Source organism: Myotis davidii, unplaced genomic scaffold (genome assembly GCF_000327345.1).
Source record: "Myotis davidii unplaced genomic scaffold, ASM32734v1 scaffold86, whole genome shotgun sequence".
Taxonomy (NCBI): domain Eukaryota; kingdom Metazoa; phylum Chordata; class Mammalia; order Chiroptera; family Vespertilionidae; genus Myotis; species Myotis davidii.
This window is the reverse complement of record NW_006298058.1, coordinates 1405605-1431646: the sequence shown is the minus strand read 5'-3', so window position 1 is coordinate 1431646 and position 26042 is coordinate 1405605. Positions and strand designations below refer to the sequence as shown.

At 38.9% G+C, this 26042-nt stretch overlaps 1 protein-coding gene across 7 annotated transcripts in view; it reads left to right on the top strand.

Annotated features, from left to right (window-relative positions):
- Positions 1-24953, top strand: part of ARHGAP21 (Rho GTPase activating protein 21) — a 135526-nt gene extending 110573 nt beyond the window's left edge. For 5 of the 7 annotated variants that reach the window (XM_006773817.2, XM_006773813.2, XM_006773815.2 and 2 more), the window contains 15 exons: positions 2678-2714; positions 5413-5538; positions 6596-6880; positions 9893-9957; positions 10033-10172; positions 10712-10854; positions 11630-11785; positions 11882-11960; positions 12579-12652; positions 12731-12820; positions 16043-16168; positions 16348-16389; positions 16699-16804; positions 18693-18724; positions 22466-24953. In XM_006773817.2, the coding sequence (XP_006773880.1) occupies positions 2678-2714; positions 5413-5538; positions 6596-6880; positions 9893-9957; positions 10033-10172; positions 10712-10854; positions 11630-11785; positions 11882-11960; positions 12579-12652; positions 12731-12820; positions 16043-16168; positions 16348-16389; positions 16699-16804; positions 18693-18724; positions 22466-24157 (3193 nt within the window). In that variant the 3' untranslated portion in view covers positions 24158-24953. The remainder of the gene's footprint in view (positions 1-2677; positions 2715-5412; positions 5539-6595; positions 6881-9892; positions 9958-10032; positions 10173-10711; positions 10855-11629; positions 11786-11881; positions 11961-12578; positions 12653-12730; positions 12821-16042; positions 16169-16347; positions 16390-16698; positions 16805-18692; positions 18725-22465) is intronic. The other 2 variants (XM_006773814.2, XM_006773816.2) reach the window with 1 other exon arrangement.
- Positions 24954-26042: the final 1089 nt, after the last annotated feature.

Genomic DNA, 26042 nt, shown 5'->3' with positions numbered 1-26042 from the left:
GAAGGAGGCAGCCAATCCATGATTCTCTCTCATCATTGATATGTCTATCTCTCCCTCCCTCTCCCTTCCTCTCTGAAATCAATAAAATATCTATATATATAAAAGCCTAAGCAACTGTTCGACCATTCGACCAGTAGCAGTGAAGCGCACTGACCACCAGGGGGCAGATGCTCACCACACAGGCATGGAACAGACTGATGAATCTCAGAGGGAAGGGGAGAAGGGGAAGGGCGGGAAGAGATTAACCAAAGATCTTATATGCATACTAGAGGCCTGGTTCACAGATTCATGCACTGGTGGAGTCCCTTGGCCTGGCTTGTGGGGATCAAGCCAAAACTGGCCCCATGCACAGATTCTTGCACTGGTGGGGTCCCTTGGCCTGGCCTGCGGGGATCGGGCTGAAACTGGCAGTCCGACATCCCCTGAGGGGTCCCAGATTGCTAGAGGGTGCAGGCCAGGCCAAGGGCCCCCACTTGTGCATGAATCCATGCACCAGGCCTCTAGTAAATAAATAAAAGAAACTAGCTCTTTTCTGAGATAAATGTTGCAAGTCTTTACTCAGTTCAGTATTTTTCATTTTATTTTCTTAATTTTAACTGTGTAAAAAGGTTAAACTTTTTTTTTTTGGCAGTCAAATTTAGGAATTTTTAAAATGACTTTTGGATTTTGTGCCATACTGAAAAAGCCTTTCTCTCCTCTAGAATTGTAACAATATTCTTCAGTGTTTACTTCTCAAATTTGTTTTTCTTTTTTGTATATTTACAACTTGGATTCATCTGGAATTTATTTAATTCTAATTAAGGAGATGAAGAGCCAGCTTTATATTTTTCAGTGTCTCTCAGCTGCCCGCAAAGCATGTATTGAATGTTATACTTGAGTATTGTACTTTTTCCACTGATATGACATTTTTATTATATGCTAAATTTTTATATGTATTTAGTATTTTTAGATTCTGTTCAGTTCATTCAGCTGTTTATATACCAGATTCTGTTAATTATAGTGGTTTTATAATGTTTTATTACATGCGGCTATTCTCCCTCATTACTTTGTCATTTCCAAATTCTCCTATTTTTATTTGACTATTTGAACTTGAAAATTAATTTTCTAGTTATTAAATTCTCTTTTTAAAAAATATTTTCTTTTTTATTGAATTTATGGAGTGACATTGGTTAATAAGATTATGTAGGTTTCAAATGTAGATTTCTCTGATACATTATCTGTATATTGCATTGTGTGCCCACCAGCAATTTGAGGGAAGTTTGTATGAGGTGTAGCCAGTGCAGAGGTGCAGGCTAGCAGGAATTTCTTTAATGATGTAGTGTTTGATTTGTGAGCTCTTTTAACATTTACTGCTTCCTCACTGGAAGATACCAGTAATTGTCACATTTCAGAGTCTACTTCACTCTACAAGATGGCAGGACTGCGTTTCTTCCTTAGTTCTTACCTCCTCTGATATTCATGAGGCTCCTGTCACCAGCAAAAGCACCCTGCTGCCCATTGTTTCAAACAAGGGAAGGCTGATTTGATCTCTCAGAGAACAGTGCACTGCAGTTTTGTTTGAGATATGCAACTAGTGGCATCTTCTCTGGCATCTTCTCTTCTTGTATTAATTTTTACTTCATTGCATTTAACCACCTTTCTTCATATATTGTAGTTCAGAGTTATAGATGTCTCCTGATATTGTTGGAGATTGAGTTTGTATGTTTGTTTCTGGTTGTTTGAGTGGTTTATGAGAGGAGAGGACAGTGTCCTCTTTAGTCACATCTTAAAATGCTAAGTTCCTTAAATGAATTTGGAATTTAAAAATAACAGAAAACAACTGTGTTCCCTGAAGTTACATAATTTTGACTAACTCATGTGAATATGTCTTCTGAAGCCCTAAGCCCTTTTAGTGGCCCCAGTTGTTCTTATTGAAATCATCCAGAATGTGTTTGGAAGGCAGAGCAGAGTGGTTGGCCGGGGCCAGCCTGATAGCACTTTTCCTGCTGCATGTGGTTCTGAGTGGTCACAGCTGGATGAGTATAGACATGCTGCTCTCTCAGTGTCTGACAGTTGGCGACACCTGATCAATTATTAACGCTGTGGAAATCCTCAATAGAGCATTGCAACTCTGGTTTACTAATAATAGAAAGCCCAGTGTTTAGCCTGAGTAGCTTTCTTTGGTCTAAAAAAAGAAAATCTCACACTTTATGCCAAAATAGCTTTCATATACCAGATTAACTAAGAAAGCTTCTATCCAAAACTTAATTATAGCCCAGCTGATGTGGCTCAGCAGTTGAGTGTCCAACCCAGGAACCAAGAGGTCGCTGGTTTGATTCCCAGTCAGGGCACATGCCTAATTGCAGGCTCAGTCCCCAGTAAGGGGTCTGCAGGAGGCAGCTGATCAATGATATTCTCTTTTATTGATGTTTCTATTTCTCTATCCCTCTCCCTTCCTCTCTCTCTAGAAATCAGTTAAAAAACATATATATTTTGTAAGTGGTGTCTGGTTATAGTTTAAAAAATTAATTATGAAATTAGCTGTTTTCTGACTTGATTGAATAGTGAACATTTTATATAGTAATTATAAAATGTCAGCTCACTAAAGAAAGATTAGTTGCAATATTCAGACTATTCTTAACCTCTTTAAGGTATTTTATGCACCATTGAAAATATTTATATACTTCTTTTCCAACAGGTCTTTTAAGCACATATCCACCCTGAAGGGAAACAAGGTTAGTATTGAATATTTAAAAAATATCAGCAAATGATAAGTTTTTATTTACCTTAGTTTACTTTAGCTATTCACAGAGAATGATTTCTTTTATCTATTAGATACATTTCATAAATGTCATAATCTTTTATTTTGTAAGCTTTGCATGCATTTGGAAAATATTATATATAAAGTATTCTTTTCTAATTTCTAAACGTATTATATAGAATGGAGCAAAAGTAGATTTACAGTTGTGATTATGTGAAACGGTTTATTCTTATACTAGAGCAGCGGTTCTCAACCTGTGGGTCACGACCCCTTTGGGGGTTGAACAACCCTTTCACAGGGGTCGCCTAAGACCATCGGAAAACACACATATAATTATTTATTGTTTTTGTGATTAATCACTATGCTTTAATTATGTTCAATTTGTAATAATGAAAATATATCCTGCATATCAGATATTTACATTACGATTCATAACAGCAAAATTACAGTTATGAAGTAGCAATGAAAATGATGTTATGGTTGGGGGTCACCACAACATGAGGAACTGTATTAAAGGGTCGCGGCATTAAGAAGGTTGAGAACCACTGTACTAGAGGCTCAGTGCACGAATTCATGCATGGGTGGGGTCTGGCCAGCCCGGCGCCAATTGGGGCAGATCAGGACCAGGCCTGTTGGGAGGAGGAACCAGCGGGAAATTGGCCGGCCAGCCTGCCCTGATTGGGGGCAGGGCCGGCGGTGGGGAGGGGCTGTGGGTGGATCAAAAGCAGAGCTGACTGGGGGGTGGGGCCCTGGGCTGATTGGGGTTGTGGGGGCTGATTGGGGTGAGTAGGGGCTCTGGGCAGTGGGCCAGCTGGCCCCACCCTCAAATGGGTAGGGAGCCAATCAAGGTGAGCCGGCCAGCCCTGCCTCTGATGGGGGGGGGTTGATCTGGGGTAGGGCCAGGTGTGGGGAGGGGCTTTAGGAGGTTGACCAGCTAGAGTATGGCCTTTAGGAGGTTGGTCTATTGGAGTAGGGGGCCTGATCAGGGGCTGGGCCGGAGGAGAGGCTGCGGGCCAATTGGGGTGGTGGGGGCCCATTGGGGGCAGGGCAGGCCTGGGAGAAGGGCTGCGTAGGGAGGGCGGAGAGGCTGCGGGCCAATTGGGGTGGTGGGGTCCCATTGGGGGCAGGGCAGGCCTGGGAGGAAGGGCTGCGGGGATTGGCTGGCTAGCCTCACCCCCTGATCGGGCGGGTTTGCTGGCCACAGTGGGCATCATAGCGACCAGTCATTCTGGTCATTATGGTGTTCCAGTTGCTGGCTTTTTATACATATAGATTATGAATAAACTGATTGATGTTTCTAACATCGCTCTTTCTCTCACTTTCTCCCTCCCTCCCTCCCTCTCTTCCTCTCTCTCTAAAATCAATAAAAACATCACTGGTGAGGATTAAAAACAACAACTAATGGTTATTAAGATTTTTAACTTAATTGACCTTTCAGTAATATTCAACACAATTTTCCACTCCCTTTCTGAGACTCTTTCTTCTGCTGGTTTCTATGCCTAACATTTCAATTGTTGGCATATTAGAGGTGGTCTGACCCTCTTTCCTCTCTGTGTAGCCTGATCTCCCTGATGATCTTAGACAGAAATCTCCAAAAGTTTACATTGCTAGTCTTGACCTCTTCCCTGAACTGCAGCTCATATAGACTACTGCCTACATGACTTCTTCATTTGATGTTTAATAAGCAGTACAAGGTTTACATGCCCAAAAGGCCTTGATCACCCCAGACATATTTATCCCCCAGTTTTCCCCATCTCACTGAGTCTACTTTCATTCACCCAGTTGTTAAGCCAAAAATCTACTGGCCTTTTTTCTTTGTTCTCACCCTCTCCCAGATCAAGACCTGTCACCGCTACCTCCTGAATCTTTATATTCTTCCCTGTCTTCACTTCTGCTGCTTTAGTCGAGGATGTCATTGTCCCTCACCTGGATTCCTCCTTTTGTCATGGTTGTCTTAGAATCCATGCCCCATGTAGCACACAGGTGACTTGCATTGATGAGATCATGTCACTCCTCTGATTCAGTCTTTAATGGCTTCTTTCACACTTCCTACCAAGGCCTAAAGACCCTAAACCAGCTATAATTTTCCACTTGTCTTCCTCACACGAATAGTGAACATTTTAAATGATATTGATAAATACATACATTCATTAGCTGTACATTCTCCCTGAGCTATTCTTTCCCTGACCTTTCCTAGTTGTCTGTTTTAAATATTTTTTCTCCCAGATTTAAACTTGAATGTTCTGTTCAGAGAGGCCTTGCCTGAGCACCACCAATATTTAGCTGCTGCTGTCATTCGTAATTGCATCCCACTGTTTTCATTCTTCAGATGGCACTTACCACAATGTGATATATATATTTTTTTATTCTTTGTCTTTTTGTACTAACATGTGACCTCTTGAGAGCAGGAAAATTATATCATTTTTATTATTCTTTCATGATTAAAAATTTCTTCAGATGTCTAAAAAAAAGATGGTGGTAGTGTACATTTTTTTTTAACAAGACCAGAACGTTTTCTAATGTAATTGATAAAGATAGGATTTTTCAAAAATAGCCCTTCACTTGGAACATTATATAAAAGACATTCTCACCAAAGCAATTTTATTACACAAATATTTATAAAAGAAAAAGCTGACATTTTACTGTGGTTTCTTTTTTGGCCTTTTCTGTAGATGACAGACAGCCAGAAGTCATCAGAAGACTCTGGATCCAGAAAAGACTCTTCCTCAGAGGTGTTCAGCGATGCTGCAAAGGAGGGCTGGCTCCATTTCCGGCCACTTGTCACCGATAAGGGCAAGGTAGTGCATCTTTTGAGCTACTGTAAGCGCATTAAATGCAGGCCCTGAAAAATGAAGTATAAAGTCTGTATACATAAAATATCCAGAATAAAGAGTGAAAAACATATTTTATAAATATCTTTTTCTATATGAAGGAAAGATTTTTTTTAAAGTTCTCATCACCTATTTTTCTACTTTTCACTCTGTGTATCAACTATGTATGGAATATATTGTCATATTTTGGTAATGTAAAAGAGAAAGCAAAGTTATTTAAGAAACTTTGCTTCAAATTTGTTAGCTATTATCACAGAGTAGTCATTTAGGGAGTGGCACTTCTTCATATTAATTTTTAAATTTTCATTTAACTTCTCCCAGTTTATTATTTTAAGTGCCTTTGTAATTATCTTCTTTCACTTTATTTTATAAATATTGAGTTATATAAATGGCTATCACACTATCAACATATACTTCATTTAAATAGATTTTAATATAATAAAAATTTTGCCATAAATTTTCCTATAATATTTGGGCAGCTTATTTATAAAAAATTTTAATATTGTTATAAGAGTTTAAAAATTTAAGAAAACTGACTTTAAAATGTAGCTATTGTTATTTGAATTAACAAAATTGCTCAACCATATAAAGTTGATCAATTTTGTTAATTCATTTGTTATATTTACTGTTTGGGATCTCCTTATGCAATGTTTGTCATTTTCATGATTGGTGATTTGTCTTAAGCCTAACTCTCACCCAGAGATTTTTCTGGGTGATTTATTTATTATTTTCTATTCCTTTAGCATTTTTAACATATTTTGCTACACGTTTTTATCTTAATTACTTTATTTATTTTCCTAACGAAGTTAAAGTTGAGATTTCACTATCCTTGATTTTGATATGAACACATTGCCTCACTTGGTTTACACTCTATAATTTTTGTCCTTCCTTTCCTAACAAGTATACATTGATATAAATCAGGCACCTGCTACATTTGGTATACATTTGTGCTTGTTAGCAGTGTTGTTTAATGTGTGAGATTTCACCAAATATTAAGTATGCCTGAACTGTTTCATGTTTCTAGCGAGTTGGTGGGAGTATTCGTCCATGGAAGCAGATGTATGTTGTACTTCGGGGCCATTCACTTTACTTGTACAAAGATAAAAGAGAACAGATGATTCCATCTGAAGAAGAACAACCCATCAGTGTGAATGCTTGCTTAATAGACATCTCGTACAGTGAGACCAAGAGGAAGAATGTGTTCCGACTTACCACGTCAGACTGTGAGTGCCTCTTTCAGGCGGAAGACAGAGACGATATGTTAGCTTGGATCAAGACCATCCAGGAGAGCAGCAACCTAAATGAAGAGGTCTGTGCAAACCAGTGATGGTAAAATAGGACACATTTGTTCACGTCTTTCTTATTTCTTTTCTTCCAGAAGACTGAAAGAATCTGATACGTTACTTTAAACAAATATGATAATATGCTTGAAAATAGTTGATCAAAAGGAAAACTCAACTGTACCTATTTTATATTATTTTTACTTATTGGAAAATCATCATTACTGAACTAGAAAAATAGATGATTCGTATACTCTGCATACATTCTCAGAAGCAATGAACCATGTTTGGTTCCTAGTCCTGGTCATGAACTTTATGACGACTAATTCCAGATCTGTCTTCTTATCACTAAACAGAATTGTTGAGTGGTTTAAGTTAAAGATAGGGACAATGCTTATCAAAACAAATTACTCTGTAAATACAAAGAGATAATGATATGGTGATTTTTGTTAGTGGAATTAAATAGTCAACAATATAATATAACCTATTATAATACATTAATTGGTTTTTAAGAAAACTAGAGCCCTGGCTGGTGTGGCTTAGTTGGTTGAGCATCGTTCCATGAACCAAAAGGGTCGCTGGTTCAATTCCTTGTCAGGGCACTTACCCAGATTACAGCCTTAATCCCCAGTAGGGGGCATGCAGGAGGCAACTTATCAGAGGTTCTCTCTTATCAATGTTTCTTTCTCTGTCCCTCTCCCTGCTCCTCTCTCTCTCTCTCTCTCTAAAGTAAAATAATAACAAAAATATTAAAGAAAAAGAAAAAACTCAAATGATCAGAAATCATGTTATAAGTCAGTTTTTCTTTTTAATAAGGAATAATGTTTAAGTACTTAAAAGAGTTTCTGGCTCACAATCAAGATATTTTTACAACATGAATTTTATCTCTGCCGCCATCTTAGTTTCTCCCAAAATGGTTCATAACTATAAATTTTAAAGTAATGATTGTGTCTAGCTTTTCACTGAGTCTTTTTCATTGCATTCACACAGTTTTTCTAACATGTTGTTTTCACTTTGTGCCCATTGTTAGGACCAAAAAAAGAAAGAAAGAAAGCATAACATTCTTTTTCCTTACTTTTTTTGAAGTACCCAGGAGCATAGACATTAACTGTAAGGTTATGCAGTTTATCTTCCTTAATTTAGTCATTCCCATTATTTCCAATTCAAATTAGAAAACTTATGCTATAGGAAAAATAGCTGTGCTTTATTTTTCTGCTAATTTACACCCTCCCTTGTTGGTGGTTAAAAAGCTAACACCAGATTGTAGCAGTACAACCTTTGTTCCATAACCACCACTACAAAGAGAGCATCAGCCTGAATTTTTGCACAGAAACAGGGAGAATAAGAACTTGGATGTAGATTTCATCTTTACGTGACAGTCCAAGGAGTTCCTGTTGAAAAAGCACCAGCTGTGTGCAGGGCATTCTACAAGGCAGGAGAGGGTCCTTGTTACGTTCCTTCAGATGACTTCATCTGTGCAACATGGAGGGCTGTCCTAAGGATTTACTGAGATAGTGCTTGTGAAGAAAACCGCATGCTGCCTGATAGATAATAAGCATTTACTTAATGTCAGCCATTATCGTCATCATTATCATCTAATGTTAACACATAGGCATTTTTCCTGTTTTATAGATAAGACAGTAATAATTCACAGCATATGGCAGACACTTTTCTAAGCATTTTACATGAATTAACCTCAGCAACCATATGAATTGTCCCTTTATTATCATCTTCACCATTTCACAAACAAGGAAGCCATGTGGCAAAGAGAGGTTACGTGATTTCCCCAAGGTCCCATAGCTGATAAGCATCCGGGCCCAGTTTAAACCAGGCCTCTTACCCTAGATCAGCCGTGGGCAAACTATCCGGCCCGTTTCAAATGAATAAAACTATTGAAAAAAAAGACCGTACCCTTTTATGTAATGATGTTTACTTTGAATTTATATTAGTTCACACAAACACTCCATCCATGCTTTTGTTCCGGCCCTCCGGTCCAGTTTAAGAACCCATTGTGGCCCTCGAGTCAAAAAGTTTGCCCACCCCTGCCCTAGATCTTAACCATATGATCTCTGTTGGTAAGTGGGAAGAGTCATTTTGAATTCGAGATTGTTTGACTCCAAAGCCTGTGTTTTTTATAAATTATATTGTTAAAATGAGACAACTGAAACATTTTTTTTGAGGACACATGCCAATGTATAATTGGAATCGATAGAAAAGAATCATCACTTTGTGGTCAGCTCTGAGTTTCCATTAGCATATTATAAAGTTTTAAAAAAAACACCTGTTTTAAGGTTAAAAAAACACACCTGTTTTGAGATTTCCTCTTCTTTCACTTCTGACACTAATTGACCCTCAATCTCGCTACTCCTGCAAGTTAATTATTTTTAAATTTTGGCAGTATTTTTTTTAACTTTTTTTAAATATATATTTTATTGATTTTTCACAGAGAGGAAGAGAGAGTGATAGAGAGCTAGAAACATCGATGAGAGAGAAACATCGGTCAGCTGCCTCCTGCACACACACTCCCCCAGGGGGGATGTGCCCGCAACCCAGGTACATGCCCTTGACCGGAATCGAACCTGGGATCCTTGAGTCCTCAGGCTGACGCTCTATCCACTGAGCCAAACCAGTCAGGGCAATTTTGGCAGTATTTTTTCATCTTTTATCCAACTATATTATTTGGAAATGCTGATCTTTCTGGTATTAGTAAGAGAAAAAACTGGCTTTCTGTTTCCCAGTCATTAATTAAAAATGACAGATCAATAAGTTTGAACACTTGCTACTGGCTGGTAGTATTCTAAGTATTGCTGCGGTACAGAAAATAAACAGAAAAGGCTCACAGTGAGGGAGGCACTTGGAACATCTGTCACACCGTGACAGTGGGAGGTGATGTGGAACAGGGATTTTACCGCACCACCACTGAGTAAAGTAGAGTGTCTTTATTGAATCAGCAGAGTAGGACAATAGAAAGGCTCAGCAAAGGTAGGGATTCCTAATTTTGTTCAGAATTGACTCTAACTTTACCTCCCTTTATTCTGCAGGACACTGGTGTTACTAACAGGGATCTAATTAGTCGAAGAATAAAAGAATATAACAGTCTGATGAGGTGAGCGTTCCACCATGCACGTAAGTTAATTTGGATATAAAATACGTAATTATTAAGAAACATTCCTTCTTTCAGCAGCAAAGCGGAACAGTTGCCAAAAACGCCTCGCCAGAGCCTCAGCATCAGGCAGACCTTGCTTGGTGCTAAAGCCGAACCAAAGACGCAAAGTCCACATTCTCCCAAGGAGGAGTCAGAGAGGAGACTGCTCAGTAAAGGTACTGATGGTGGCATTCCCGGATGAACTTCATGAAATGATTTAAAATTGGGATTTTCACGGTATTTTCATATTTCTCGGTACCACCTTTGTTGACCTCAGAGCCCAGTGTGAGCTCGCTCAAGACCACTGTGGGCTGGGTCTAGGCCAGTGGGGCTTTCCCTTTAAGGTGCCAGTTCTCACAACAAATACAAACTGAAGGAAAGTATAGCACATACATCTACACAGAAAATTTGATTAATGCAGAGGACCAGGCGCTGTTATTTTGAGATAAATTATGTGTCCTTTTTGCAAAACTCTCACTATGAAGTTGTCACATTGATTCTCTTTTCTTGACTCTTTTAAGATAATCGTGATACAGATTGCAAAAAGGTAAAGAAATGTATTTGATAGCCACTAAATTATATGGAAGGTTATTACTTATAGTACAGGACTCTGATTTATGTAAATATCAATAAAGGATTTTTTAGGTCATGATTTAGACACTTATATTTTCATTTTTTTTCTTTATATTGTTTTATTTTGAATAACAATCAAAAGATGAAACCAGCCCCCCAAAAGACAAAGGCACATGGAGAAAAGGCATCCCGAGTATTATGAGAAAGACTTTTGAAAAAAAGCCTACTGCTACCGGAACGTTCGGGGTCAGATTGGACGATTGCCCGCCAGCTCATACCAATCGGGTAGGAGACACCAGCCAGCTGGGCTATCTAACGCTGTAATTCTGTTGTGGGACCTGTTACACAGCCATTCTGATGACAGAGAACCTGTTGATTTATTGAGTGTTTTCCTCTTCATAGTTGACCTTAGTTTCCCCGAGCATTTCTGATCTATAAGGATGTGTTGAGTAATTTTATCAGTAATGCTTTTTTCTCATTACCGACTCTGAAATAGAATAGTTATTCAGCCATTAGGAATATACCTGAAATGGTCAGTAAGAATTAACTTTTAAATCCTATGTTTCTGCTTTTAGCATCATAAAAGAAGGGTGAGAACGAGGACCTGATTAAGAAAGTATAATAAATGTAATTGTGTGTGTGTGTGTGTGTGTGTGTGTGTGTGTGTGTGTGTGTGTTAGGATTCATATCATGAGTTGATTGGTGTTATTCCCTCCACCCCTTCTTTTTTTTTTTTACTTTATTCCTATTTATTCAACTGAGCTGTTCCCACATTGTCCTTAGGTCTTCTGGTTTTCTGTTTAGATTATTATCTCCTTGTGGACCCTTCCCTTTCTGTCTTGACCTAGTTTCTCTTCCCACTGCTTCAAATGTCTCTTGCTTGTTTTGTCATTTCCCAATTCTGCAGTGTCTATATTCTTTATTTTCTCTATCAAAAAGCAGAAATATATATATTTCCTTTTGGATGATATACAAGGGCCTTTTAGCTACGGTATACATCTACTAACCAAATATAAACTTTGGTACTGTATTAAATAAAATATTATTTCTTGTTTTGCAGTATATTCCATTAATAGTTGACATATGTTGCAAATTAGTTGAAGAAAGAGGTCTTGAATATACAGGTATTTATAGAGTTCCTGGAAATAATGCAGCCATCTCAAGCATGCAAGAAGAACTCAACAAGGGAATGGCTGATATTGATATACAAGATGATGTAAGTTGTCTATTTCTTTGTGGATAACTGATACGTGGTTCTTCCTTTGGTGGTATTGACTACAAAACTACTGTATTTCTATTTCTTCCTACCTAGAAATGGCGAGATTTGAATGTGATAAGCAGTTTACTAAAATCCTTCTTCAGAAAACTCCCTGAACCTCTCTTCACAAATGGTGAGTGAACACCCACAAAAGAAACCAGATGAAACAGTCAAATATTACATTATTGGAAAACCATAGCATATGAGATTGAAGCAGGAGAAAATACATTTGTCAAAGGAAACAAGATTTTGTTTAGTTTTTATTTATATAGAAGGCATAATTTTGTACTATTTTTTGTCATATGGATTTTTTTCTCCTGATAAATATTAATGAAAAGCAGAGTTTCAAAAAAATTGTTTACACTCAGTAAAATATATATTATCTTGTTCATTCACATTTGTAGTCAAGTTAAAAAGATAGAATTATTGTTTTCAGTCAAAGGTCTTCAGACTTAATAAGATACAATAAGTAGAAAAATATGTTTTCAGTCAAGCCAAATATTTGACTTACATAAGACACTGTACTAGATGTTTGTGGTCAGGGAGAGAGAAGAATATACAGTGTATAAATGCAGGAGTACCTCAGCGAATTCACATCTTAGAGAATTTCCTTTGATTTGATGATAAGGTTTAGAGGATCATTAAAAACTATGGCAGTCTTAGTGACTACATCTCAAAGGCTATTTAGCTTTTATACAACTCACCTAAGCAATTTAAGATAAACTTGCCTTATTGTTCTTATTGTTGTCAGATAAATATGCCGACTTTATTGAAGCTAATCGGAAAGAAGATCCTCTAGATCGTCTGAAAACGTTGAAAAGACTAGTAAGTATCATTTTTCTATTTCTGGGGGTAAACCTAAAATTCAGCATCTAAATCCATCCTAAAAACAATATGTTTCAGATTCACGATTTGCCAGAACATCATTATGAAACACTTAAGTTTCTTTCGGCTCATCTGAAGACAGTGGCAGAAAATTCAGAAAAAAATAAGGTACGTAACACCGGTGACTTTAGGTGAAAAGATAGTTTTCATTGCTTTGTGCCAAGTAATAAAAAATAGGGTCATAATTCAACAAAAGCTCTAAAATGCATCATATTGGCTGATCAGCCCCTCTAAAAATCACTCTGAAAAGCAAAAGACCCAAAAATATCAGTTGTCACCATTTTTTAAGACATTTCTGTTTCATTTATCCAGCAAGAAAAATGAAAAAGCCAGAAATTTGACCTCTTTTATTTTCTAACTGTATATCAATATTTTGAATAGGCAACATTTGCATGATATAACAGTCAATGTTTCAAATCGTGTACAGTGAAAAATAACAGACATTTTTGTTTTAAGCAGGTAAGACCTTTTTTGGTTGTTTTTAACACTATCCCATTACCTTTATTAAACACATCTATATTTGTGATTCCTTACTTTTATCTAATCCTCAATCCACGTTTAGTTTTTCCTGATTGATATGTGGACCTTGTTTGAATATTGATTTAAACAAACAGCTGTAAAGACATTTCTTTAAATCATCATCCAGGCAAGGTTCATGCATTGTGTTTGACACATTATTGTCTTAACTTTTCATCATTCTCATCACTCATTGGTGATTGTTGTCTCAATCCATTATATCATCAGAGATGGCAAATGATGATTCTCAGGCATTACTGCTTAAAATACTAAAACAGCCATTTTGGTTTCTGGAGAAGAAAAATCGCTAGTATACCGCAAGTTGAGGGATACTGCTGTCACTCCTCTTTCTAAGGGCAATACCTGCTAACGTAAAGAACAATTCTCTGATACGCTGTAATAAGGCCGGATTATGAGAACAGTGTCAACCCTATCACTTATAAATTGAGAAGATTACAGTGTGATAATTTCCTTTAGACACTCAGTTTCCTCAAGTGATAGGGCTATGGAGGAGGGAGGGAGGGAAGAAGAGAGAGAGCACTTATATTAATTGATTGTACTACTTCCAGAAGTGCATTCAATAGGAGCCAAAAAGTTCTCAATATAACTAAAGTTAAAATATTTTCTAATTCTTTCAGCATTTGCCAAAGTATACTATGTCATTTGTCAGTTTTGCTGGATGCTAGTAGGAGTTACTAGGAAAATAGTAGGAGTTATTGGTCTAACTAGTTTATAAAGTATTGAATTAAATGAAATTTAACTGATTTCTTTACTGCAGATTCTTTAAGAATCTTTAACATATTAACACTGTGAGTCTTGAATAAGGATATAAGGCACTTCATTCCCTAGACTTATTTGACTACACATTGTGAATCATCTTTCAAAAAAATACATAATTTAATTAATGAGTAAATAATCTGTGAATTACTTATGTTACTAGTTTTATATGGAAATCAGCTAAAACTGTATATACTAAATATTACTGTATATATAAATAATAATGCACATTATCACTAGCCTAAAAACTTAATGAAATCATGGACAAGAATCTAGTAAAATTTTACATAGACCTTCGAGATGTTGGACTTATGTTCTTTGATCGAAGGATGAGATGACTACACCTTCTGGGGAAATGAGAACCATGTATTTTGTGCCCAGTTGAAGTATACTCTTCCTGCAGTCATATTTTTTCCCCACTAAGTTAGCTTTCTATGGAAATGCTGACTTCAAGCACCATTTCTCCTTATTTCTCTGCAATAAGCATTGTGTGATACATGTATTGTGGTAGTTAACATATAAGATGCATAATAGTTGCTTCAGAATCAGAAAAGATCTGTGGGTTTTCCACTTTGTACCATAATTTAAAGGTGTGTGTGCACGTGTGTGTGCATGTGCATGCCTTTCACAAGATAATATGGTAGTATGGCTCCTTAAATAATATTTTTTTTCAGTATGGCTTTTGACTTCTGTGGTCATTTTTAACCCCCTTAGTATGTTTTCAGGGCTGGCTAAAGTTATTTAAGATTTTAATTAAATCGTAAGTTCAAAATATTACAGCAGACACTATAAGATATAACAAAGAAAAACAAAAGATCCCCACTTTTGATAATTGTATGATTTAACAAGGAATAGAAATATCATGGTAATGAATATCCTATCTAATAAAGAGGGAATATATTAATTGACTACCATGCCCTAACAAAGCTGGCGGTGCCCACAGCCAATAAGGAGGGAATATGCTAATTGACTGCCACACCCTCAAAGATGGTGGCGCCCAGGTCCCTCAGCTCCACTGGGGCAGCAGGCAGGTCTCGCCGCTCCTTGTGCCTGCCTCTGGAGTCCCCCAGTCCCCTCGGCCCCCCAGCCACCCAGGGCCAGCCCGAGGCACAGGCAAGCCTCGGATCATGGCTGCCCAGCGGCCCAGGGCCGCCTGAGGCTCAGGTAACCAGGGCCAGCCGAGGCTTGTGCTGCTGACAGTGGCACCAGCAGAGGGGTGATGGGGGCATGCCTTCCCCTGATTGCCAGGTTGCCTCCCGCCCCTGAGGACTCCCGGACTGTGAGAGGGGGCAGGCTGGGTTGAGGGATCTCCCTCTCCCCCCACCTTCCAGTGCTTAATTTTCATGCACTGGGCCTCTAGTACAAACATAAGCATGTAATATTGAGGCATTCAGATTGGCTCAACAATAGGCAAAGCACATCAGAACATGTGGTTGAAGTAAAAATTCAGAAGGAGTATTCCAGACAGTTGAATTTTATATATTAGGGATTTTGCTATACTAGTGGGCAATTTAGAAAATTTTATGTATCTTTAAGCTTACTTTTCTACTTTTTAGCCTTTGTGGAAAGGGTGTTTCCATGTTCTTTTCTGAGTTTTTTCCCTTTGATATTAATATTTTTGTCAGTTAGTCTAGCTCCAGAAATATTAGTTTAGAACCAAATCAGTTGCTTTCTATTAAAGACATCTTGGAAGAAAGGAATGCCAGTTCAAGGTTTTAAATTATCATGAAAGCGGGAAAAAGAAGTTATGTAGACATTAGCTTATGGAAATCCTGTCTAGGAAGCATTTTTTTTAATTTAAATTTTTTTATTGTTGACACTATTGCAGATGTCCCTCATTCCTGCCCCTTTTCCCATCTCCACCCAGTCCCTGCCCCCTGTATTTTTTTGTACACATCAATCAACCATTCATTCTTCTTTGAATTCTTTTTCACCAAAAGAACCTGTCAGAAATAAAACGCCAAACATGCAATGGGACTTTAAACCTATTTTCTTAAGAAAAAGTGTGCTATTTTCCAATATTGTCCTTTATTTCAGATGGAACCAAGAAACCTAGCAATAGTTTTTGGCCCAACTCTGGTGAGAACATCTGAAGATAACATGACGCACATGGTCACCCACATGCCCGACCAGTACAAGATCGTCGAGACGCTTATCCAGCACGTAAGTCGGGCTTTGCCTCATCAAGAGCATTCTTTTTCTTCGAGCTGCTGGTGGAACGGAATTTGGTTAAATATATTTTTTAAGAAAATTACTTTTTTCTGTATACCATCCTCCAAACTATAGATACATTTAGGGGGTTATTTAATTTCTCTTTTCACCTTTTTTATTTTAAATTTTAGCATGACTGGTTTTTCACAGAAGAAGGTGCTGAAGAACCTCTTGTAAGTATGTCCCTCAGCGTTTGTCCCCTGTTGTTTTCATTTGGGACGCGAGATCCTGGCGCTACAGCAATGTCAACCTCCTGCCCGTGTGCTCTTGCCTGCTTTGCTCCCCGGAAGCAGGTCTCTAGCTCCTCAGTTTCTAAGCTAAAGAAAATACAAGTATGATGGTCATTTTATAGTTAATTATACCTAAAGAAGGTAAAAAATGAAGCTCATGTGCTCCCTCAATGTGTCTTTTAGTAAATGTTGCTTTTACTAAGGAAGTATCTCTGAAGAGATGATGAAGTGATCTTTGTTTATTAACCATAGACAACAGTGCAGGAGGAAAACACAGTGGACTCCCAGCCAGTGCCAAACATAGATCACTTACTCACCAACATTGGAAGGACAGGCGTGGCCCCTGGAGATGTATCAGGTAACTCTTGCCTGGGCAGTATCGATCTCTAGGTTAACATTCTTATAACATGAAAGCGCCAATCAATCAGAAGTAACAATTCACTATGATTTTTTTCCCCTTTTCTCCTTTTTCCTTTCTAATAAAAAACTTAATCTCCCTTTTTCTGATTGATCTTAATTATCTTCCAGTGACTCTAATTGGCAGTGCATGGAGTTGTAATGCTTGTCAGAATGGAAATATGAGGGAAATGAGCATGCGAACCACTGTTTTGTTCTTTTTTTTTTTTAATTCACAGTTTCCATGTAATAGTCATCACAAGGTAAAACAGATATATGCTACTGAGTATGTGGTTGCTGTGACGGCAGAAAGTATGATCTAGACTGCATAAGTAGCTCTTTTCTTGAGCCAGATGTTCTGTTTAAAAGCAGCAAGTAAAATATGTTGAACTGCTAATAGGCACCATTTTCAGAAGTACAGCATAGTATTTGTCACTGTAGATGTCACAGTAAAAGTCAATCTATGACATTTTCTGTTTTCTCTTGCCACTCGAATGTTTGGTTAAGTATTAGTTCTTGTAGGCTCTTTTGATGAATATTTTCTCCTGCCAAACTGTTGCACTAACCGAGCATGTTATTTTACACAATGTTCTCCCTTTGTCTCTAGTTCTTGTTCTAGTCCTAAAGGGTTTTTTCAGCACTTACTGACACAGGCAAATCTATACTGATGTTGAACAGGCGAAGTGGGAGGAGTCTATCACACGGTAATGTCGCTAGTGGATTCTGTGGTGTCCCTGATGGACAGCTGGAACTGTAGGAAGAAGGAGGATTGCTGTCCACACTGTAGCTGCCTTGTCTGCAGAAACCCCCGATTCTTGTAAATGCAAACATCGTTGATCTGTGGTGTAAATTTTCTCTTAAGATTCTTGTAAACAGATCAATACTACTTTCTTAAAAGTTTTTCTGCTGTTTCTTGTTATTTCTGAAGCAGACCGTGAGGAGAAATAGCATGGTATGGTCTACCAGTTCTTAAAGTCATAAAGCATTTAGCCATGTGTTAAAAGGGGCGTGGCACGGGGCTCAGCTCATTAATTTTGGAAATCAGTTTCCCTAAAGTCAAAACATGAAATTTCAAAATTGGTGTGATCCAGAATAGTGCTAGCCCCTTCCTACCCTCTTTGTAATTGTATAATCTGAGTTTTTGCCAGACAGTAAAATTATGGTCTTCATTCTTCCATTTCCATATTAGCATTTGTTAATAGATAATTGCAAAACTGGTAGCAATTTAAACAAACTAGTCAAAAGGATCCCTGACTGCACAGATATTGAAACTGGGGTCTAAAGCACAAAGATCAGCATGATTTAATATAAAACCAAAGTAACCTGGAAGCAGGGTTATGCTGATGCCTCTTTTGCATCCATATGCATAAAGGATCACTTATACAATTTAAGTCTGACAAAAATCAACACAAATACACCGAGTATGATTGTCTCAATTTGTAGCTAGGGCAGCTAAGAATCTTAAACGTTCTACATTGTGTATCAGTTTCAGATACAGGATGTGGTACATAGCAATTCTTAAAAGGTCTTCAAGCTTCTTTATTGCTAGATTTACTATTTAGAAGATTGAATAAACACTAGTACTTCTGTTCTCGTTTAGCACAGGGCTCCTTTGCCATTCCTATCATTGAGCTGATTCTGCCTACAATTCACAGCATCCTTTCATGGCGGTGGCTTTCTGTGGTGCAGCTTGCATCTTTGTGAGCTCTGACTATCCACTGTGTTCAATGGTTCTGTTTGAGTTTTGCTTTCCCATTTTGCTCTGTGCCTGTCTTCTCCATAGTTTGCACTGTTTGTTGAAAGGGTGAAGATGGGCTAATACTGACCATGTTTCATTTAACTTCCGACAGATTCAGCTACTAGTGACTCAACAAAATCTAAGGTAAATTGTTTCGTACAATTGTGAAATATTTTAGGGGGGGATTGTTTTTTGGCTGATTGTTATGATTAGTATACAGATGCATGCCTGTCTGTATCAGGTGACACAGACCAATAAGGTCTCATAAAGGGAAAAAATTTCTTGGAATAGAATATGATAGAAGAATACTGGATTATGACGTGGAATATCGGGTTTCTCTCAGCATATTTTAGCATAATACAAAGAAGTAGGCTTTATTTCCTTACTCTTTTTTGTTTTGTTTTTTAATCCTTATCACCGGAAGGTATTTTTGCATTGATTCTTAGAGAGAGTGGAAGAGAGGGAAAGACAGAGAGAAATATCAATGTGAGAGAAACACATCAATTGGTTGCTTCCTGCACATGCCCTGACTAGGGCCAGAGAGGAGCCTGCAACCAAGGTACACGCCTTTGACTGGAATCGAACCCAGGACCCTTTGGCCTGCAGGCCGACACTCTCCTCACTGAGCCAAACCGACCAGGGCTATTTTCTTACTCTTTAATGTGAAAAGTTTCTGACATACAAAAGTAGAGAGAATAGCACAATGAGTCCCCAACCCCCCATTATCCAGACTCGACAATTGACTCATGACCAACTTTATTTCTTTTGCACATTATGCACTTGCCTCCTCCTGGGACTATTTTAAGGCAAATCTTGAACATCATATCCCTATATGTGTAAATATTTCAGTAGTAGTATAGACTTTTTTATTATTATATTTTTTATTTCAGCAAAATCACTAATTTTTTTATGACCAATATTTTTAACATAATTTGTGTTCTATTGACACCACTAAATTACACAATTTTTTAGTAGTTTTTAGGAAGTGTTTATAGTTTTTAGAAAGTATTTTGTTAATTTAACTTCTCCAAAGCTTGTTTTGTTGAGACAGTAGCAACCAGAATTATCAATAAATTTTTAAAAACATTTTTCTACTTGGACATGAAATATGAATTTTACTTATGTTTAAATATCATAATGGGACTGTATACCGTTATAATTTTTGCAGAAAATGTTACAAAAATATTTTAACCATATCAGATTATTATTCACTGTCACTTATATTGTTATTTTCACCATTTTTCTCATTGGTTGGTAAATACTTGATATCTATTTTTTCGCCTGAATTATTTGAGAGTTACTTAATAGACTAGCTAACACCATACCCCTAAATATTTCCCAGTTGTCCAAATAATGTTCTTTGTTTATTTTTTTATTTCTTTATACAGAATGCAGTCAAGGATAACTCCTTGCATTTAGTTGTCATGTCTCTTTAGACTTCTTTAGAACAGTTTCCCATCTTTTTTTCTGGAATATAAGATAATAGATTTCAAACCTCTTTGAAATTCCCACTTTCCCTCTTATTAAATGCATATTGCTTAACCTGTTGTGATAACCATCTCTGTATCCTAATCATGGTGCTGTTTATACCATGCCTGCAAAATAATGGATAATCCAAATGGTGTAACTCTTTGTAACAGTTTTTTTTAAATATATTTTATTGATTTTTTTTACAGAGAGGAAGGGAGAGGGATAGAGAGTTAGAAACATCGATGACAGAGAAACATCGATCAGCTTGCCTCCTGCACACCCGCCACTGGGGATGTGCCCACAACCAAGGTATATGCCCTTGACCGGAATCGAACCTGGGACCTTTCAGTCCGCAGGCCGACGCTCTATCCACTGAGCCAAACCGGTTAGGGCTATAACAGTTTTTTAATTGTAAAATATTCATTTCCTCCAACACATATGTGATCACAGAACATAGAATTTAAGAGGGAACCCTAGTAAGTCTTCAAGAAAACATACCTAATTTCAATGAAATTGCGATGTTTAACAGTGAGTCACCTGCTCAGTGTCAGATAAGCTCCTGAAAGGAGAGTCGGGTCTTCTTCACAACCACTGTGGATCCCTGTGATCTTTAGCAGAGTACGTTAGCATGTGAATGACCATGAGAAAAGTAGAGGATAATTATGAAACTCTTAAAACTTATCAAAAACAAAGTTCTCTCCATCTATGGTTTTATTTTGGTGAATTCTTTTTAATATGACAGCCTCAGTGTTTATTTTTCAAAGACTTCAGTATAATAGTTTTTGCTTGTCTAAGATTTTTATGACAGTAGAGAAATACACTTTCTGTTAGTCAGCATGCTTCCTGCCTGCCTGCTTGTGTCAAATGGTGTGTGGGAAGAGATCACCAAAGAACTTGTGTGCATAACCCATAGGGTGGTGAAGGCCTGGGGCAGGGGGTTGGGATGGGCTACAAGGGGTCAATGGAGGAAGAAAGGGGACATATGTACTACTTTCAACAATAAAGATTTAAAAAAATAAAGTTTCAGAAAAGGACAAATAATGATGTGTGGTAAACCCATAATGTTTATTGACCCACCACTGTTGATTTAGCCTATAGGCATTATGAGCAAATTAATTAATTGTTCTCAGGAACCAGTTATGCACAGCTAACAAAGCAGTAGTTGGCACCATAGCTTTACCAGTAATAGTGCACTGGAGTGTTTCTCTGGTAAGGTTTCATTGACCATATGTTATTTGAATTTTCTGATTTTGTTGTTATCTTGAGATGAATGAAGACATCACCAACCTGATTTACCTAGGACAAGTTCCTGAAGTCCAGCCTGGCTGAACTGATGGAAGACCAAAGAGTTCCCTTATCTTAATGAGCTGATGGGATACAGTATCTGTATACTATGCTGTCTATCATTAGAAAATTGAAGTCAGTCATAAGGTTTTAGTAACCTGCTTCAGAATACTGTATTCAACTATGTCGCAGCTTTAACTCTTACACCTGAAAGAACCTGGAGAATGTGTGAGCACCGCAGAAGCAGGGGCAGTCCATAAGCACAGGGAAATTAACAGGAACAGGAGAGCTGGATGGTACTGAGGACAAAGTACTCCTTTCAGAGATAGGTGTCTCTGAGCTGTGACTTGGCAGTTAAATAACACCTGTATGACTTGGCAATAAATACCACCAGGCAAGAAATGGGACTAGGTAAATAAAAAGTAAAATGTATGTTAAAAATTTATCTTAAAAGGAAGTACAAAAAGTGAATTATATTTTCTTAAAAGAGGGCAGTACTTTATTCCCCTTAGTATGCAGTAAACACAATGTTTAGTAACCGTGTACATTCCATAAGCATGTGACAAATAAATGGAATATCAGACAATGATCACTTCCATTCTACATTCTCCAAAAATTTGAAAAAATGACTCCTCTAAACAAAGTATGGGCTATTGCATTTTGCCACTTCATCAACCAAAATCCCTTTTAATGGAAGTGATATGAAATCAAGCGAGTGAAGCAACTTGAGATCCTTAACATATTTTCAGAAAAGCATGTCTTGTTTTTAAAGACAGTTCTCTGAGTGCAACAAATTATAATTTCACAACAGGAAGCTCTAATTGTATCAGTATTTAGTCAGGGGCTTTTTTGCTGTTACTTAGGAATTTGGATGCCAGTGCAGATAAGTTTCAAGATAGATGATGTTTTGTTAAAACTAAGTAAGAGGAGTAGAGTGCTGACAGTTCTTAACTGGGTCTTTAAGCCTTTGAATATTTATATTAAAAAAATAGAGGTATGAATTACATTTTGTTAGTGCTTCCAGAGCTCTAGGTGGGTCATTCTGTAAGAGATATTTGGGGGAAAGCCCTTTCAGAAAATGAACTCGATCATGTTCTCATGCTCAAAGTCTCATTTCTGATCGCTCCCTAGGGTTCTTGGGGATCCGGAAAAGATCAGTATAGCAGGGAACTGCTTGTGTCCTCCATCTTTGCCGCTGCTAGTCGCAAGAGGAAGAAGACAAAAGAAAAAGCACAGCCTAGCAGCTCAGAAGACGAATTGGACAACGTGTTTTTTAAGAAAGAAAATGCAGAGCAGTGTCAGAACGATAGTAAAGCAGAATCCAAAAAAGAGAACGAGGCATCGGGCAGAAAACAGAGGATCGCCATGTCCAAAGAAAATAATGCTAAGAAAGACAGCAGCGCCACGAAAGATGAAAAGACATCACTGCAGAAAGAGAGTGTGCCATCCGAAGAGCCCTCGCCCCCACACACGTCCAAGCACAGCAAGTCACCCAGCCTGAGCTGCCGCCTGGCCGTCCTGAAGGAGGGCGCCCGGCCCCCGGGGGCGCAGAAGGCCTCCCAGTGTGAAGAGACGGGGTCGGACTCCGGCACTTTGCTGAGCACTTCTTCCCAGGCGTCTCTGGCGAGGTTTTCCACCAAGAAATCCACCAGCCCAGAAGCCAAATACGGTGAGTTTTTGGCCAATGTCGGCACCATCACCTCCGATTACTCGACCACATCATCTGCCACGTACTTGACCAGCCTGGACTCCAGCCGGCTCAGCCCCGAGGTGCAGTCCGTGGCAGAGAGTAAGGGGGACGAGGCCGACGACGAGAGGAGCGAGCTGATCAGCGAAGGGCGGCCCGTGGAGACCGACAGCGAGAACGATTTCCCCGTCTTCCCGGCCGCGTGGGCTTCCGAGCGGCTGTTCCGAGGGAAACTGCAGGAAGCCCCCAGGGCGAGCCGGCGGAATTCGGAGGGCAGCGAGGCGAGCTGCACCGAGGGCAGCCTCACCCCCAGCCTGGACAGCCGCCGGCAGCTCTTCAGCTCCCACAAGCTGATCGAGTGCGACACGCTGTCCAGGAAGAAGTCCGCCAGGTTCAAGTCGGACAGCGGGAGCCTGGGCGACGCCAGGAATGAGAAAGAAACGCCTTCCATAACGAAGGTATTCGATGTGATGAAGAAAGGGAAATCAACGGGGAGTTTACTCGCACCAGCCAGGAGCGAATCAGAAAAGCAGGAGCCCACCTGGAAGACGAAAATAGCAGATCGGTTAAAACTGAGACCCCGCGCCCCTGCCGATGACATGTTTGGAGTAGGGAGTCAGAAACTGAGCGCCGAGACCGCCAAGAGGAAGAACATCCGACGCCGACACACGCTCGGAGGCCACCGGGATGTTTCCGAAATCAGTATTTTGAATTTTTGGAAAGTGCCGGAGCAGAGCGGAGGAGAGGCGGAACTTTCGGCTGTGACGCGGTTGAAGCCCAAGTGCTCGGCCCTGGACTTGTCCATCTCAGACTGGCTCGCGAGGGAGCGGCTGCGCACCAGTGCCTCCGACCTCAGCCGGGGAGAAGCGGGGGAACCCCAGCCGGAGCGCTCGGGTGCCTTAGAAATTCCCACGGTGGACACGCCACTGTCTTTCCAGGCCGATGCCGGCGGTTCTCCCAGTACCTTGGCTTCAACTCCCAGGCCCCTCCTTTCCATACCACCCCAGTCACCTGACCAAATAAATGGAGGAAGCTTCCAGAACATGAGCCAGAGTGCTAGTTCTGCAGCAAATGCCCCACCTCATAAACTCTCTGAGTCCCCAGGCAATAAAGCACAGCTTCATCCCTGTCTTTAACCTGGGGTATGTTCGCTATAGCAAATAAAAAGCTACTGTTACATGTTCCAGTAACTTTGTAAATATTTTCTTGTACCAGAATTGTTATTATGCAGCCCTCATTTGGGCTGGTTTTATCATTTTGCACTGTGAAATAGCTTTACAGTGCATCACTACAGCCAGAAGAACATATATATATATATATATATATTTAAAGATATATTGGATAGTTGTATACAAATGAGTAAGGTATTTGTCGCAACTTACTACATAGTGTATACCCAAGGTGACTGGAGAAAATAGCTGGCTTCCGTGTGCAGCAGATTTGTTCTTTTGGTTTCATCACTAACGAAAGTGCCTCATCATAAAAATCCATTTGGTCTTTAGGGTGCCATATTGTTAAAATTAGATCACTTACATGCAACTAATGAGTGCATTTTAAAGGGTAACAAATTTCATTACATTTACCAGTTTTAACACAGGTGGATACAGAACTTCCATTCGTTAGTCATTCCAGGTGGATCTCAGTTTTATATTCAAACTTTTAATACAGTTTTTGAGTTTTGTGTGACTTGAATTTTTAATCTTTCTGTAAAATACGTAACTTAAATGATCATATTATATGTGTATCTTTTCTTCAGATACCAGATTTGATATAAATGTTGTAACATAGGTGTGTAGATAGTGGCCTGGATGGAACTGGCTTCTTTATTGAGAAGAATATAATTCTGCATGAGGACTTAATGATCCCAACTGTGTCATGCCTGTGTGCATACCCAATTAAACACTGGAAATAAACTTGTTTTGGTGAACTTGGCATGGCTTGAAACTCATTCTAATATATTTTAAATGTGATCCATTTATAACTATCTTAGTTGGTCCTGACTTTAAAAAATTACCTACTCTATCTATATATTCTCTCCCCTTTTTTTTTCTTGGTGGCTGGCAGAGATCTCTTATAAATGTTTACATTGGCCTAACCCCGCTTTTGCACACAGGTAGCTTTCCTAGCTAAGTAATACAGTAGTCTCCAGTTGTCTGTGGCAGAGATGTTCCAAGACCCCCGGCAGATCGTCCCAAACCCCAATCAGCTTCTTCAACTCCGCGGGAAATGTGGCAGCAGCTTCCTCAGCAGCAGGCAGCCTCCCAGTAATGGTTATGTCCCTCAGTTCGGAGCTGCTCCGGAACCTGTGCAGCCGTCCTGACTTGCAGTGAGTGGCCTGCTGTCATTTGTTTCAGGGAATTCCGGCTGAAATCTTTCTACAGGCTCAGAGCCTTCTGGCCAACACATTGCCATCAATCAAACATATTTTTGATTCACGTCTTTCCCCCACAAATAGAATGCCTTTTCCATTTTAACTTACCAAGCCACAGTGTGGCAGTAACATTTGCAGTTTGAGGTGTAACAGCAAGACAAGCATGAATTTCTTTTTCCTTCTTTACAATTTAATAAATTTGTTCTTAACCACAGATCTTAGCAACCTCAGCAAACCATTTCTTTTTTCTTTCCTCATTGAGAATGTTCACTTAAAGAAAATACTTTCAACTTCTCTTTGGCATATCCAAATTGCCAGTATCTTTACTCTAGCGCTTTGGGGGCACAAACACTGATACTGTAACAGGTGGTTGGATGATCGAACCTATGGCTGCCAAGGGACTAAGGGGCAGGGAGCATCTACGGGGTGGAGACCCTGGGCCAAGGGATGGTTCAGGTAATGGGAGGGATGGAGTGGAACGGTGAGGGATTTCATCACAATACTCAAGCTGAGCAATTTAAAACCTATGAGTTGTTTATTTCCAGATTTTTCTATTTAATATTTTCAGGCCTTAGTTATTTGACTACAAACTACTGAACCTGCAGGTAATGGGGGATTCGAGTTAGGGAGATAACAGTGAAAAAAACATG